This window comes from Myotis davidii, unplaced genomic scaffold (genome assembly GCF_000327345.1).
Source record: "Myotis davidii unplaced genomic scaffold, ASM32734v1 scaffold566, whole genome shotgun sequence".
Taxonomy (NCBI): Eukaryota; Metazoa; Chordata; class Mammalia; order Chiroptera; family Vespertilionidae; genus Myotis; species Myotis davidii.
Window position 1 is genome coordinate 631,523 of NW_006296617.1, and position 17,356 is coordinate 648,878.

General features: G+C 51.0%; 1 protein-coding gene across 1 annotated transcript in view; it reads left to right on the forward strand.

Moving 5' to 3' along the window:
- ARHGAP35 (Rho GTPase activating protein 35) overlaps window positions 1-17,356 on the forward strand; it is an 83,066-nt gene that overhangs the window by 61,362 nt on the left and 4,348 nt on the right. Inside the window, exons 3-4 of the mRNA XM_006772026.2 lie at window positions 8,566-8,643; window positions 10,350-10,481. Of these exons, the coding sequence (XP_006772089.1) occupies window positions 8,566-8,643; window positions 10,350-10,481 (210 nt within the window). The remainder of the gene's footprint in view (window positions 1-8,565; window positions 8,644-10,349; window positions 10,482-17,356) is intronic.

Genomic DNA, 17,356 nt, shown 5'->3' on the forward strand with positions numbered 1-17,356 from the left:
TGGGCTGTCCTTGGTGACGACATTGTTCCTTTCGTGGCTTTTTGGATGTCAGGAACTGAAAGAAGTTAACCTTTGCCCTCATTAATGCTTGGGAGGGATCTTCCCTGACCTCAAGGAGCTTCTGTATAAGCTTTTTTACTTTCGGAAGAGAAGTTGGCATTGTATGCATGGCGATGTGGTGTTGGTGGCGACATACTATACCTGTGTGCTAGTTAGGACTGTTTCTTTGTTGGTAGTTCTTTGTTTAGCCAATGAGACCCCTCACTGTAGTGTCACCAGCTCCACCTCCAGAGTCACACTGCCATTCCTGGGCTTGCACTCGGGAAGTCACACTCAGAGCCCAAAAGACGCTGGCCCTCTTGACAGGAGGCGCCCAGCTGCTCGTGGCTTTGAACATTTGTGCTGCTTTGCGGAGTGCAGCATGCTCACCTCGATTATGGGTCACACTCCTCTATTCTCCATCCTGGGCTGCCCGGAACAGGCAGCATCAACTCTGGGCTGCTGGTGTGAAGTTCACTTGGTCATTGTGGTCTCTTAAACACATCTATTGGGCTGTGCGTTTTCTTGAAAGTCAGGGGAAAAAATAGAGCCCCTTGTTGTGCTCGGCAGGGTCCAGAAGCCCGCTTTCACAGATAATGACAGTAAGTACATGGGGAGCTTATAAAGGATCAGCCAGATGCCAGAGCCATATGATGCCCCAGACCTGGTGTGATATTTTCATCTCTTCCCCTCCAGGTCTCTCTCCCTTCCTCCCCAGCCTGGAGATTGATGACACGGCTGTGTGTACATACAATGGCGTTGGAAATTTACAAAGCCGCAGTGCCTAGTTGTGGGGCTAACACCCGGTCAAGCAGTCATAATAGAGTGTTAGCGGCATTCTGTCGTGGGGAGAAAGGAGGTCTGGCATCGCCAGAAACAGATCTTGATTGACGAGGGAATTACCGAGGAAAGACAGCTAACAAAGGGGCACTGGAGGGGGCAGAGTGACCCTAGTGTTCAAGGAATAGAAGAGCCAGAAAATCATTCTGAGCACATCCAAAACAGGAAGGCAACAGGGAGATCTGGTGGGGACTCTGTAATGTTATCAATAGTAGAACTTTATTGCAGGAATAAAGCCAGGACACTTTCCATTGGCTGCTTTCTATGTGGAGAGGAGGCCGCATTTTTCCTCCGGCTCTTCGTACTCAATCCTCCAATTGACAGATGAGAACAGTGAACTGGGTGTGAATGAAGACATGAATGCATGAGTAAACAAGGGAGGAATGGAAAATTGTTATAACCCATAATGAATCTGGCATTTATGGGATGTGCCCTACATACAGTATTTAAGGGAAAAGGGTACAGGGCATTAACATTGAGGTTGTAGTATAATGTTTAAATGCACGATCATTCAGGCAGAGACTTGAGTGAGCCGGTTTAAATCCTGCCCCCACTACCTACCAGCTCTGTGGCCTTGAGTAAGCGGCTTAGCCTCTCGGAGCTCCATTGCTGTCTGTGAAAAGGGAATAAAGGCCAGCCGGCATGGCTCAGGCTAAGCATCGACCTATGAACCAGGAGGTCACAGTTCGAGTCCCGGTCAGGGCACAGGCCCAGGTTCAGGTTGTGGGCTCAGTCCCCAGTGTGGGGCGTGCAGGAGGCAGCCGATCAATGATTCTCCCATTATTGATGTTTCTATTTCTCTCTCTCTCTCCCTCTCCGCTCCTCTCTGAAATCATTAAAAGTATATATTTTTTTAAAGGGAATAAAAATATTAATATCTACCTCAAGGAATTATTGGGTGGATTCACTGTGATAATTCTAGTGACGAGCTTAGAAAAGTGCCTGGCCTTTTTAAATTATTGTTATTTCAGTGTTCGGCCTTTTATATTACTCCCTTCCCTATGCGTAATCTCCGTATTCACATCGAAGCAAAGTCATTAATTAACCATCTGATGTTTGACGAGGAGGCTTTGAGAGGTGGAGTGATTTGTCCCCAGTCACTCAGCCACCATAAGACAGGACCAGAATCAGAACTGAGGTCACATGGGTGTCGAAGCCCATGCATTTTTTAAATATTTTTCTGTAGACTGGCCTGTTTTGGCTGAGCCCTAGGCATAGGCCATGCCTACAGGCAGGTGCTGCTCTTGAAGCTTGTTAAGAGTTTAGAGAAAAGCCGAAACCAGTTTGGCTCAGTGGATAGAGCGTCGGCCTGCAGACTGACGGGTCCCAGGTTCAATTCCGGTCAAGGGCATGCACCTGGGTTGCAGGCACATACCTGGTGGGAGATGTGCAGGAGGCGGCTGATCGATGTTTCTAACTCTATCTCTCTCCCTTCCTCTCTGTAAAAAAATCAGTAAAATATATTTAAAAAAAGACCGTACCCTTTAAAAAAAAAAAAGAGAGAAAAGGAAATGGCAGGCATTACGCTGTGGGCTTTGCTTAGGTTATCTTATTCACTCCTGCAGCAGTCTAAGAAAGTAGGTGTCAGTCCATTGTCTAGTCAGATGAGGGGAAGTTAGGGTCAAGATTCGAACCCATGTCTCCCTGACAGCAAAATTCCTCCACTTGCTAACTTCCTTTCCACTTAGGTCATTAGCATAATATTTACTCCCTCAGCCCTTTGCTAAGGTCTCCTAAATGCACACCAGCAGGTATGAAATGGGCACTCTTCTCTCTGTTGTGCAGAGAAGGAAATTGAGATACAGTTGCCCAGGGTCTTACATCCAGCAAGTGGCTTCTGTTTTCGACCTAAATACTCTACTGTTCCCTTCTCCTTTCATCTCCCGTGGAGGCGGGGGCGCTGCAGTGTGGGCCTCAGAAGGCGATGGGCTATATAGACACACAGTTGGCGTTTGACCCAAAAGGAGAGCCTCTTACTCTGGGGTTCCCCAGAGGTCAGTCCTCGCCAAGACAGTTTGGATATTTTTATGCTCAAGGGCGTTTCCTTCTCTCCCTGAGTTCTCAGCACCTCTTGCCTTGAAATCTGGCCTGCCTGAGACTTCCTCTTAGCGAAGGACATGGGCTGTTACATGTGTTTCTTTCCACAGAAGTTGTTGGTAGTTAAGACCTATCTGGTGTGGGACACTTTAGAGCACTGGCAGCTCCAATTAAGTTTCTGTAAAGGACTAAAGTGCTGAGTTTTTATATCTAAATATAGAAGGTAAAAAAAAAAAACAAGTCAGAGTGTGACTTGGAGGAAGAGTGATTTGTTCTAGGAAGGAAATGGGGGAAACTGAGTCCTGGTGTGACTAAGCGGAGGTGCAGTCTGGCCAAGAGCACAGGTGCTGAGACATGGTGCTTGCGATCCAGGAATAAAAACTTGTTTGGACGTTTCAGAAAACCAGACGCACACCAGGGGAGGAGGCGATTCTCCCCTTGATTTCCAAGCTCCTGCTGGTCACCCGTCCCTTTTCCTAATGCCTCCAGTCTGCCAAGTAAGTGCCACAGGCGTCTCTCAGGAGCCAGGGCCAGCAGCATTTGCTGTGATGGGGAAATCACAGTGAAATATGCTCATTCTTAGCCCATTGAGCACCTCCTGGCTGGCATTGGTGGGCCGTCTAGCCTTCCTATGTCACCAAACATCAGTGAGGGCGAGTCCGCCTGACAGGCTCTGGAAAGGAGCATCTCTGCCAGGTGGGTGCTCCGTGAATATTGATGAGAAGAATAAGGTCTCTTTGCTTTTCTCTTGACTATTTTTAAACATTTTTATAGAAGTCATACCTGGCCAAGGTTAAAAGTTTCAATAATGCATAAGGGCTTGCTTAAAAATAAAAGCAGCCCTGGCTGGCATGGCTTGATGGTTAGAATGGAATTGAACCTGGAACCCTTCAGTCCGCAGGCCGACGCTCCATCCACTGAGCCAAACCGGTCAGGGCAATTGCAGCAATTTTAATACTTTTTGGAAATGCTTTGTTCCTAAAGTGTCTGGTATTTATTTCATCTCCCCTCTCTCCCTCCCCCACCACACACAATTTTATTGAATGATAGAATTCAGGAGTCAGAGAGCCCTTAGAGGCCTGAGCCATGTTCTAGAGTGGCAGTTCTCAAAGTGTAGCTCCCTGACCAGCCAGGATCTACATCACCCAGAATATGTGAGATTCAGAGTCTCGGGCCAGAGAGAGAGAGAATCAGAAACTTCTACGGGTGGGACCTGTATTATAACAAGCCCTTCAGGAGATTTGGATTCATGTGCGATTTTGAGAACCAATGATTTCAAACATAAAAGTAAAAAAAATGAAGACTGTAGGATGGAATGAGATTCACATCTCAATCCACTCTGACCTTATGCATGTTACTTACCCCTTAGCCTCTGCATTCCCGTCTCTAAAATGGGGTTAGTAATAACCTCTCTGGGGCTGGGGTGCGAGTTAATGTAAAATGTACAGTAAGCACTTAGCATTATGTGCCTCCCACATAGGAAGCAGTCAGTAAATGGTTTATTATTGTTCTTACTATCTTCCTAGACCAGATACTATCTTTTTAAACAGCATTCCAGACAGATGGCTATCAGTGAGGAGGGAGTTCAAAAGCTCTGGCCCATTCCAAGGAGTGACAGCTGTAACTATGCATAATTTCATATACTGAGAGATTTGCCTTCCTATCATTTCCATTCTTAGTTGGAGCTCTGCTCTCTTGAGCCTTTGGAACAAAACTGTTCTACATGGCAGTTCAGATATTTGAAGATAGTGACCTTGGCCAATCTGAACTTTGTCTTGTTCTATTCCCAAAGATTAACTTAAACATAAAACAGAGTAGATATTTGAAACCATTAAGGCTTTTTTTAAAAAATATATTTTATTGATTCTTTACAGAGAGGAAGGGAGAGAGATAGAGAGCTAGAAACATCGATGAGAGAGAAACATCGATCAGCCGCCTCCTGCACACTCCCCACTGGGGATGTGCCCGCAACCCATGTACATGCCCCTGACCGGAATTGAACCCGGGACCCCTCAGTCCGCAAGCCGACGCTCTATCCACTGAGCCAAACCGGTTTCGGCAAGGCTTTTTTTTTTTTCAAGGAAGTAAAAAGGCCTCTTTCCGAGACTGCTTGGGTAGAAGGGTCTTTGGCGATTTCTGTGTGTAGACATGCCCCACAGTTTAAGGTTAAAGCTCTCCCCGGTGGACTTGTGGGCATGGAACAGACATTGTGGTTGGGGCTACTGTTGGTAAGGCCTGTGCTTTCTGCTGGCAGGTGTGAGCCAGTCACCTCTAGAGTGTTTCTGTGTGGGCCCGTGGGTCCCAGGACACACCCCCCTTAGAATCCAGCCCCTCTGCCTGCAGCACCCCAGTCCTTTCCTGCTCTGGTCTGGGCTCCTTGGCTGCCCATGCCTGTCAGGAGTCCTGGTTCTCACCTGCATCCTCACCCATGTCACTTGATGTCACTAGCCCTCCGTTTTACTAACAGCCTTCACATTTTACTAACAGCCTTCACAGCGTTCGAAGTCTGCTCTGCAGTTTTTGTTTTTATTTAATTGATGTCTAATTAGTAGTTGTGAAAAGTTATACTGGCCAAGCAAATAATAGCTTTTCTAAATTATGTTATGGTGTTGTGTAGGGCAGCGGTGGAATTACTATTTTAAAATGGGATTTCGTAAAGTAAACATGCATCCGCATTACAGGAAATACTAAGTTGATGATTAATTGATGCTGTGGAGCTGGCCTTGCACTTTCAAATGCTTCCCTTTTGGTTATCATGGATCTAGGGAGGTTTCGGCAGCCCATACCTCTGGAAATCTCCAGATAACTAATTTGCACTTGTTTTCTGCCCTGTGGTTCTGGGCAAGTGGCCATTAGGAGAAAATGCAGAGGACTGCCCTGTCTGCGCTGAAGGTCAGGGCTGCAGAGATGATGGAATGGCCTGAGGCTGTGAGGGTCTGAAGTTGAGAGAGTGCCTCTCCACACTGGGGCTCCGGGAGGGCAGTGGACATTGTCAAGGACTTCGGAAGCTCCTGCTGCTCGTTTTCTTTGCATTGGAGAGGGATGGTAGGTCAAGAGAAGACTGCCTAGGAAATCGTTTTTTCAACCCAGTGGTGAAGCCTTGAGCCTGCTGACACATACCCACCCAGGGCTTGCCCAAATGTGGATGGTTTCATGTATCAGCATGTGACATGCGTCACTGGAGATGTGAAATAAGTAGGAAGTTTAAATACATCTGTGAACAGTTTAGAGAAGTCACTGAGGAAAGAGACCCTTGTAAAATTACTAACTAGGGATGGAACACAAGGTCCAGCCCCTGGCCTCTGACCTTTGGGTTGACAGCAGGAGGGGATGTACCATCTACAAAGCTACCAGCATGCCGAGGGCCAGTGGACTTTACTCAAGTGTGGTATTTCTGGGAGGAAAGACTGGTCTGGACTTCAGCCTGGTGGATAAATGTCAAGTGACTTCCGGAACAGTGTGGACACAGAGGGTGGGAAAGGCCCTGGACTTAGACCAGTCTACCTCTTACCAAGGCCTTTCTGAGCCTCATTTTTCTCGTTTGTTATCCCTTCATTTAGTAGCTCCTACTATTGGGGACTGAGGAGTCAGTGGTATTATCATTCTTTAATAAATGAATGAGGGTGGGTGGATGCAGGAAAGCACTTTCATTCCAAAAGGGGGGGCGGGGCAGTGGGAAAGGTCACCACTGAGCCGGGGTGCATCTGGAACCTCAGGTTAGAAAGTGTCCGCACCTCTCTCACCGAGTGCCTGATGGCAGCTCCTTCATCAGCTAGACATTGCACCATAGGGTGTTCTTGGGACCAATCCATTAACCCCCTTTTCTCTGGGGTGAAAGACCGGTCTGCAGTTAACAGCTTTTAAGCCGGGGAATTGGTGACTTTTGCTTCTGTGTTCTTCAAAGTTCACCTGCCACTAATCTGGGGCCCCAGGAACAGGCAGACTGGCTGCTTTTCTCTCACCTGATGGGTCCCTCTGCAGAGGAGCCTACTAACTGACTGCAGGGCCCGGCCCTCTCTCTCTGCCTGCGCTGCCTTCTAGTGTGTGTGCAGGGCCCCACCCGCCGGCCAGGGCTGCTCGGAGCCAGTCTTCAGGAGGGACCGGGATTGGTTTGGCCCTGAGACCCCGTCTTGGTTTTCACAGGGACTTAATTGTCCTTTAGACGGTGATGTAAGGAGGCCACAGTGGACTTCCCTTCCCTGGAAGGGGAGATGGAGCCGGTGGGCAGTGCTTAGAATCTACTCTGCCAAGGGGTGAGAGTGAAGGGTGGAGGCCAGTTGCTCGGTTGATGCTTTATATTCTTCTTTACTATTTAATTGAATTTTTAAAAAGTATAAAAGAAGGAAGAAATAGAAACTAAACTAAGAATAGGAAAACCCGTATTAGGCATAAAAACAAAGGAAGACATCATAAAGGAAATGACTGGTCTTGAAAACCTAAAATTTTTAAATTATGTACTTTAAAAAATGTAATACACAAAAGTAGGAGACCAATAACAAAAAGGCAAAAAATGTAAATGTTTATAACATTAACACAGGCAATTGCTTAATATTCTAAGACTTCTTTCAAGTACAAAATGAGAACCACTCTTACAGGAAAATAAACAAGAATGTGAATAGGAAATTCACAAAGTGAGAAATACACACTGCCAAGAATCTGTTATACTTACTAGGTATCCAAAAAAACATAATTGTGGGTTATTTCTAACAGTGAAAACTTGGGAAAACCTAAATGATTATAATAACTTTAAAAATAGTTCTATTGTTATCCTTTGATGTCTTTAAAATCATATTGTTAAAAAAATAAGAATAGCTAATGACTAGAGTAAGTTTACAACACACCAGTAGTTGGTAAGTGAAAAGGGTGGGTTAAGAGAATATTACCTGCCGAAACCGGTTTGGCTCAGTGGATAGAGCGTTGACCTGCGGACTGAAGGGTCCCAGGTTCGATTCCGGTCAAGGGCATGTACCTGGGTTGCGGGCACATCCCCAGTGGGGAGTGTGCAGGAGGCAGCTGATCGATGTTTCTCATCTCATCGATGTTTCTAACTCTCTGTCTCTCTCCCTTCCTCTCTGTAAAAAATCAATAAAATATATATATTAAAAAAAAGAATATTACCTACCTTTTGTTAAAAAAAAAATTTTAATTCAAGAGTATACATCAAACTGGACAAAGTTATCTTTAGCTGATGTATTTCTATATTATTTTTATTTTTTCAAAATCAAGTATTTTAAATTTTTAAGTGAAAATATGGGGACCCTGGCTGGTGTTGTCCAATGGTTAGAGCGTCACCCCGCGCACTGAAGGGTCAAGGGTTCGATTCCCAGTCGAGAGCATGTACCTGGGTTGCAGGTTTGATCCCTGGCCCCAGTTGGGGGGTGCACAGGAGGTAACCAATCAGTGTCTCTCTCACATTGATGTTTTCTCTTCCCTACTCTCTCCACCTTCCTTCCTCTCTTACACTCTCTAAAACTCAGTGGGGAGTAAAAAGAATATGGGGGAAATAGATTGAAGCATCTAGGAAATCGCTTTAGCCCTTTCCCCTCTCATGGAAGGGGCCTCATGCTCTCCTCTTCTCACCTCGAGTCTGTCCCCTCAGTCTCTGCTCTCCACTGCCTGCACCTAAGACACCTGCTTGTTTCTCCTCAGGACTGAGCACTGAAGGCATCTATCGGGTCAGCGGGAACAAGTCAGAAATGGAGAGTCTGCAGAGACAGTTTGATCAAGGTAAGGCCACAGCCTGCTGAGCACCGGAGGCCGGAGCCAGTCAAGGCGACCACCACAGCCAAACTGCCAGTGGAGCCCCTCGAGGGAGCTGCAGTTCAGCCCTGGGGGTGCTCCTGCCACACACAGCCCCAGAGCAAGGGGTGCTGGCTTGGTGACTGAGAAACAGAAAGCATTTGGCCCCGTTAGGATCGCCTCCATGTCACCCTGCCACAGAGGAGGAGCAGGCCCTGTCAGCAGAGGAGACACCCCCTGCCAAGCCTGTGTCAGCCCGTCCCCTCCCACAGACACTGCTCGGGTCACCCTGGCACAGGCCTCCTTCGCCGCGGGAGGGCCTGGCCTCCCTGGACGGGGCCGTGCAGGCGTAATGACATGCGCACGATGGAAAGTTGGGTCGAGAAGACAAACTTGTTTTGCCAGGGCCCCTTCCCCCAAAGGAGCGCCCCTCTCCCGAAGTCCCTGCACGAGAGAGAAAGCAAGGGGACATTTGTGATTAGCTGAGCCCTGGGACTCTGAGCTCTCGTGAATTCGACTTGCTCTTAGCGGGACTCCCGTCTCCTGAGCTAGGGCAGCTCTGAGAGGCCAAATCTATTTCGCCCCAACGCTCGGCCAAACTCTGCCCCTTAGCACTGAGCATTCTGTGGGACGAGAAGTCGCACCCACCGGTGCCAGAGCAGATGAGCCAAAGCAATCAAAGTTCTCAGATGTCACTGGCCAGGGAGGAAGGTAACCTAAGGATCAAAGTAGGGTCAGACTAAACGCACGGCTGGGCCTGAGGGGACCGAGCCAGGCTCAGAAGCCAGGCAGCCTGTGCGGGCTGCGTGACAGAGCAGCTGCCAGTGCGCAGCCAGGAGCAGGCTCCCTGCCCAAGCACCGGGGCCATCGCACTGCAGCACCAGTCGGTCTCTGCTAGTGGCCCGTGGGGAGAGGTGACACGAGAAAAGGGACGCGTGTTCATCTTCGGGCTAGGAAGCATGAGGTCTATATGAGGGTGTTGCCACGCCCTTGGGTATGCACTTGTACCGAATATACAAGAATCTGTAAAGCTCATCCCCCCAAAACGGGACCAGCTAATGACTGTCAGTCGATGATTTCTTACAAATCAGGAGTGCAGTCAAGTCTGAGAAGAAAAAATTAGAGAGCGAGGTCAATGGTGTCATAAGCTGAGGGGCCAGAGGGAAAAGAACGAGTCTGTCCTACCATCACAAGGGATGGAGATGGGGGCAGCAATCAGGACTGTTGCGGGGTATTTTTTTTCTTTTTTATTGAATTTCTTGGGGTGACAATGGTCAAGATTGTTGGTAACGTGTTTGCAACCCACCATGAAAAGTGAGCCAGCTTTTTAGGAAAGCCCCTTTCTTTCTTCCCGTGGAGGGATGGGTGTCAGGAAAAGGGAGTAGCACGCCCAGGTGGACATAGGGAGCTCACTGATGGCACAGAGGAGGGGGTGCGGCTCCTCCTCACAGGGTGACCTTGGAAGGAGGTGTTGGCTGTCGGCCTCTGCGAATCTGAGAACCTTCTTTTAGCAGCACCAGGGATGCTCCTGTCCAGTCTGTGGTCATCCTGAGGCCCTCCCCAGGCTCCAGGCCAGCCCTGGGCAGCACCCCAGGGTCCTCAAGGTCTCCCTGACTTCCCCCAGGCACAGGGTTTTCCTTTTGCTTCTGCACAGCTTAGTTCGACCTGACCTCACTCTTCCAACTTCCTTTCAGACCACAACCTGGACTTGGCAGAGAAAGACTTCACAGTGAATACCGTGGCTGGTGCCATGAAGAGCTTTTTCTCAGAGCTGCCTGACCCCCTGGTCCCCTACAACATGCAGATTGATCTGGTGGAGGCGCACAGTGAGTACCGGCAACCAGCCTGACCGCATTGAGCACACTGAGGGAGAGGGGAGGCGGGCAGCACCATAAGAAGGGGTCCTGCCCTTGGGGGCGGGCACTGTGGCTCTTGGAGCTGAGATTTAAAGGACATAAGGAAAGGGAACTAGATGACACCAAAGGGACTGCAAATGAGACTCCTGCCTTTGAGGACCAGAGGTTCTTCTCTGGGGGTCCCCCCGAACTCCATGAGTTACGAGCCCAGTTTGGGTGTCCAATTCCGATTGAATCCGTGCTCCTTTGCTAGTGCATATTGTGATGTTCTCTGACCCTTCGTTTTCTGTGTTGCTGTCCCTACTCCTGTTTATGAAATGAGATTAGGAAAGTTACGGAGGCGGGGCTACAACAGGCCCTGTTCAGAGGTAGATGTTACTTTCCTTTCCCTGCCTCTCCCTCACGCCTCCCCTCCTATCAGCCAGCCTCTGAGGGAAAGGGACAGGCCAGTGGCCCAGCTAGGTGATCACTTGTGGCTACAGCAACTTAGCACCTTGTTTGAAGGGCCACCTTCCCATGTTCTCCGCCTGCCCTGACGGCTCTTCCTGCCGTGGCCTGCCCCTCTCAGGCCGGGCCTCCCCCCGGGGCAGCCTTTCCAGGACTTGGTGTAGTTCTGGAGGGGACCTGACCTCTTGGAGCTTTCCACGTGTAGCACTTTCTACTCTTTTTAGCCAGAGGCAGCCTTCCTAACTTGTACTTCGGGTAGACCAAGCCCAGAAGCAGCCATTGCTCTGCAGCAGAAGGAAGTGTCTGCCAGTGACCAAGGGATGCCATGTTCCTCAGACCCCGGGACGTTAGTCTCATCTTGTCACTGCCCAGCTCAAAGGAGGGAGGATATTGTTGTTGTTGTTGTTTTGGGTGTTTTTTTTTTCCATTGATTTTAGAGAGAGAGGAAGGGACTGGAATAGAGCAATAGAAACATTGATGAGAGAGAATCATTGACCGGTTGCCTCCTGCACACCCCCTACTGGGAATCAAACCGGTGACCTCTCGGTTTATGGGTCAGCGCTCAACCACTGAGCCACACTAGCGGGACTGAGAAGAGGGAGTTCTAAGCAAGCACAATTTACTCACAAGGTGCTGGGGTCCCCAAAGGTGTGGACGGAGTTGCTGAGGAAGGAATGACACAGAGACAGCGTTCAGTTGATCAGCAGCCTAGCCAGGATCTCTAGCCAAGTTCTGGTCAGGATCTCCAGCCAGGTTCAGTCACCAGGGCTAGGTTCTCCAGCCAATTTCTGTAGCCAGGTTCTGTCTCTAGGTTCTGTGTCTACATTCTGTCTCTAGGTTCTGTGGCCATGTTCCCTCTGTTTCTAGGTTCTGTCTCTAGGTTCTGTAGCCATGTTCCCTCGCTAGGTTCTCCAGCCAATTTCTGTAGCCAGGTTCTGTCTCTAGGTTCTGTGGCCATGTTCCCTCTGTTTCTAGGTTCTGTATCTAGGTTCTGTACAGGTTCTGTATCTAGGTTCTCTGTAGGTTCTGTGTCTAGGTTCTGTATAGGTTCTGTATCTAGGTTCTGTCTAGGTTCTGTGTCTAGGTTCTGTGTCCTGTTGTCTTGTTACATCTGTATTTATATCAGTTGATTCCAATCCTATCAATCTCTATTCCAAAGGTTAGGGCATTTCTTATCTCCATTCCAGGGAGTAAAGATTATGTAGCTTAAGCGTGATTGTTCGTAGCTAAAGTGATTAATTACCCGCCTGGCACTTAGTTAAGGGGTTTTATTCCCTCCCTAACTTCAGGGGAAAATCCCTACCTGGGGAAACAACCTTTCTCAGAGAGGTGACCTTGGTTAAAACACATAGCGCTAAGGTGAGCAAACATATTAAGAACAGTATGCCATATATGCCAGGTCCCTTGAAACAGCAAGGATGGACCGGCTCCCGGCAACAAGGCTGGTATGACAGAAATTTGAGGGAGGTCTCAAACCAGCAGAGCTTTAAGTTCTGGGTCACAGACTCCAAGTGGCTTCAGTGACCAGAGGTGCTGGCGGAAGGCCACCCCTGCGCTGCAGAGGTACCCCTGTCAGGACCTGACTGCTGCAGGCTCGGGGCCCCTGCATCACCTTCCCATGGTCTGCATGCCCTGTGATGTTTATTCCCACCATATTTTATCCACATGGTCTTGCCAGATTAAAGTTGTTTATAGCTCCTAATCCTGCCCAAGCCCACCAGGGATGGGGCAGAGTTCTGGGGCGTCATAGCTCATCTGGCCTTCTTTCCCATCTGCCTTCTCAGGACAGGAGACGGGTTTCTCCAGACGACTTAGGGGTGGGGACAGGTGTCCGCTTCTTTGATCCTGCATCCTGATAGAGGTCCTCCCAGCAATCCCTGCTCCAGCAGCTCCAGGCTGGCCCTGATGTGAAACACGGAGGAAATCTCCACTGGAGCCAGCTTTCAGCCTGGGCTTGTCTCTGGGCTGACGTTGGGGAGAGGAGGCATGGGCTGGTACCCAGCTTGCTAGGAGCTAGGGATTCCTGTCAGCATTTGTCTTGACTTGGCGCCATCTAGAGGCTAGTAGAGTCCTGGCACCCAACAGAATCCCATTGTTTCTGTGGGAATTGCTGACATAGCATTTTTTTGTTTTTTAGGGGGTTGGGAGCAGGGTAGGGAGGTGTTATTGATAGGCAATCAGCTGCCCTTCCTCCAGCAGCTTCCGCAACTTCCAGTGCCGAGGAAGGGAGCTTCTTGCTGCCACTGCAGCCTGGAAAAGGGTGGAGATTTTCTGCTTCCTCTTCCTATTGTGTTTCCTGTGCCCCCAGCTGGTCAGCTGGGTCTCTGTCTTGAACCTGGTTGGGGGGAGTGACCTGGCACCTCTGACAGCCAACGCTCGCTGAGTGAAGGGTGGGGCTGTGTGTGTCAGGGGTGGTTCACTGAGCCAGAGACAGCCACCAGGCAGTACCAGGGTGAGTGTTCAGGGACATGGAACAAAGATTCTTAAGCCCAAAAGTAGCTGTTCCCAGCCTGGCTGGGTTTCCATGGCAACATCAACTTGACCAGCTCTTTCCACTTAATACCTAAGAACTGTTGTGCCTGTGTGTATTCAGGGCTTGGAAATGGTTTTAGATCCCATCACAACAAATACCAAGGTCACTATCAAATTGTTCTGTTAGCTCCGTAACTTCACAATATTGGACATGCTGAAAATGTGCCCACAAAATGGAGATTTTTGTGATTATTCACCAGTCATCCTTTTACCATGTTCACGGTGATGTGTGGGAGAGTGAGAGATGAAGAACCGCGTACCGCTAGGGAGTGGCAAGCTGAGGCTTAACCTTCGGTGCTGAGACGTCCCTGCCCTCCCCGCGTGCACGTGCGAGCTGTTTGCCGGGCAGAATGGAGCTAGCTGAGCTGGAAATGCAGAAAAGGCAGTGGTGGGGGAAGTAAGGAGAGGGCTTCATTGAAGAGGTGGCATGAGGCAGAGAAAACAGCTTTGACTTCCCCATTCCATCTCCTCCTCACACCTCACCTCAGCATTCCAAAAGTGTCATCAGTTATTCTTGCTCCACACCTTTCCCTCCCACAATACCCGTGGCCCCCACCACCGGTCTGGTCCCCCAGTGCCACACAAGCACTGACCTATGTCTTTTTGTGCCAGAGGGGCCTGCAGCTGGCCGCGTCTCAGTGCAGAGCTTCTCAGGACTGACTCCAGGAACCTGTAACTGCAAGCGAGTCCGGGTGCACATTTTAGTCCATAGAGACCAGTAGCTTTCACCAGATTGTCAAAGGATGTGTGACCCAAAATGGCTCAGGATGCAGCTCACCTTCTTACCACCCCATTTACAGGTGAAACCACATAGGGCCCCAGGTTCTAACCGACAGATGCGTGGTCACCAGGCGGACCGCCTCACTGCTCACTGGGCTCTTATTCACATGCTGCCTTGTGACGTTGCTCATCCTGGGATCCTGCTTCCTCTTGTCTGTCCACAGAGCTGCTTAAGAGCGTGGGGTCGTCCCTCACCTCCTAGCACGTGCCAGTCCCTGCCTCGGTCTGGTGGGACCCTGAGCAGGCCGCTGCGGGTTGTGCCTCCAGGAGGACGCCCTGGAGTCATTTCCCACCTGCGGGAAAGGTGGGGACGGCACACGGGTGTGCCTGCATGCCTCACCGAGGGGTGTGGCCCTGAGCTGGGTGTTGTCCTCTCCTGCTGGTGCCGGTATGCCAGGTGGGCAAAGGTCATCAAGGATTTTCCTCTAGGCACTGTTGGGCACCACAGATCCAAGCCTAGAGCCTGTTGGCAGCCTGGATGCCAAAGATGGCAGCAGAGTGGCACAACCAAAGCAAGACTGGTGTTTGAGATCAGGGCCCCTGGCACCAATGTGACCTTAAACCAGTATTTTACTTCTTTGAGCCTGGGGTTATCTGTCTAGCGTGAGGGATGCGATGAGCTAGCTAGTCTCTGAGGTCCACGGTGGCGTCCGGCAGTCCCCTCTTCTTCCTCCTGAGTTCTGTGGTCTCAGTTGTTGTAAGTTGCCTGGTCTGTGTCCAGACTTTGTCTTGCCTCTCCTCGAGTGTCTTGCTTTCACTTGACACCTGGAGGGGGCACTGCAGTGTGGTGGAAGGCAGTGTGCTGGCCCGGGAGACAGCCTGGGACCCTCCCCACCTCCCCTCACCAGCCTGTGCCTTTGGCATTGCCTCTTGAGCAGGTTTGCTTAGCCAGCCTGTGCGGTAAACCCAGCCCCACCTTCACTCGGGTGGTGGTGAGGGCTGCACCAAAAGCGACTGAAATCCCCGCCGGCACTCCAGCATCCCCGGCACTGAGTGAGAGATCCCTGTGCCGGGGCCGGGCTGGCAAGGCTGCCAGTGTGAGCCCAGAGCCGATCCCTTGGCGCCGGTGGGGTTTGCTGGCCTGAGGGAAGTGAGCAAGGTCGAGTCAGCAGGACATCAGCACGATGGCAGATGCAGGGCCAGGCTTTGCCCGGGGAGGCTTCCTGTGCTCTCCTTCACGGCCTCCCTCCTCCCCCCACTCGCCTGATGCTCCTCCGCGTCCGGACGCCTGTGCCACGAAGCCAGTGGGAGAAAGGGAGTGGGAGCACAGGAGGCACCTCGCTGTGTCAGGAAGGAGGGTGGCGTTCCCGGGTGTGGTCCGTAATTACTATCAAAGCAGCTCCGTAAGCCCCGCCCTGCCCCTCCTGTTCCCCAAGGAAGGGAGAGGAAGCAGCCCTCCTTGTTGCTCTGCGGAGAGGAAGGAGGGGCATCCAGGGCAGACGGAGGCCTGGCCAGCCCCGCTTCCTGCCTCCAGCCAGGGGGGGCGGTGGGGCTGCCTGTAGGTGGAGATGCTGCGGCGGTGGGAGAGCCCCACCACAGCACACACGCCGAGGGAGACCTGTGCTGAGCTCGCATCGAAGGGCACGATGGTTTTACTGCGTGAGACAGCCCTGCACACGCTCCTCTGGGAGCCGCTTACTGCTTTTAAGTAAACTTTTTCTTGAAACTTAACAACAGGAAAGGGTTCTGAAACTCAAGGCCAGAGACAAAGTGTGCCCTTGAGGTTGAACCCTTAAAATAAATCTTGGGTTCAGAGAGATGAAGCCGATAATGGCTCCACATAATTAGTTTCTGTGGTTTTGGGGGGTTTTGTTGTTGTTTGTTTGTTTGTTTTTGGTCATTTTCTAACAAGCAAGTGTTCCCAAAATACATATTTTTATCAAGTCACTCGCAGGTCAAAAAGTTTACCCAGTTTCAGGCTCGTTGGCCTGCCAGCAAGAGCTCGCCAAAGCTCGTCCTGCCCATCTCCACAGCTTCCCCGTCACTGGTTTTCTGAAAGTCAGACCAGCTCCCAGGTGCTTCTTGTCTGAGCTCTTCACGGGGTGTCTTTGCCAAGGGAGGGAGGCACTGTCATCAGCCCTTTACACACAAGTGGCTCAGATGTGTCCCTTCCCCAAAGTCACCGCTACTTGGTGTCAGGCAGATGCGCACCCAGGACCTTGTGGGTCAGGACTTCCCAGCAGGTTCTCTCTGCGCCTCCCGCCCTCTCTGCCGGCTGTTTCTGCTCCATCTGTTCTTCCAAGTCTAGCTTGAGCCAGACTTCTCTGCCCTGCCCCAGACTGACCCTCCGGCACACCCACTACTGCACGGGCTTCCTAAAGAACCCCGGGGTGTGGGGAGTCCGCCAGCCTCCAGGTGCAGGCAGACGTGTGCGTGGTTTATCTGTGGGGAAAGGGGCTTGTGCCCCCAAACCAACGAGGAACCATCATATTTCTTAATGGACCCCCATCCAGCCACCCCCCAGTGCTCAGTGTGGGATCGCTGCCGTTCCTCCTGGGACAACCCTGCTCTAGGAGCTAAGCCCTGGAGGCCTGGAGTGAGCCTTCACTTCCGAGAGGGGCCATCGGGATGCCCTCCCGCGCTCAGAGCACCTGTCCGGCTGCCTGGCCCCAATGGCTCTCCCAGCTAAGATGGCCCAGCCCACGGGGCGCAGTGGTCCCCACTGAGGTTCTGCAACCGCTCTGGGCCTCCGTTTCCTCATCCTCTCATGGCTTGTGAGGCACTGCAGCAGGCCTGGCGTGGGCCAAGCGTTTCATCCTAGTGAGCTGGGTTCTCTCCTAGCACGTTAGGGTTTCATGATGGGCAAACGCGGGCGGGGGATGTAGACCCTTCGATGGACTGCATGAGAAGCCCCAACTGTTTCCATCGGCTCTTCCTATGGGGTGGGGGGGGTCCTGTGCTCCAGGGAAAGGACAGAGCCCTGCTTTTGTGACAAACTCCCTCCCTAGACAGTCGGCTGGCGTGGGTGGGTGGCAGCACTCACCCGTCTGGTCAGGAAGCAAGCGGCTTTCTGCTTTGAGATGCCTGTCTCCAGGGGCAACCAGATGAGCAAAGAATGGTGTTCTTTATGGCGGAGCCTCTTCGGA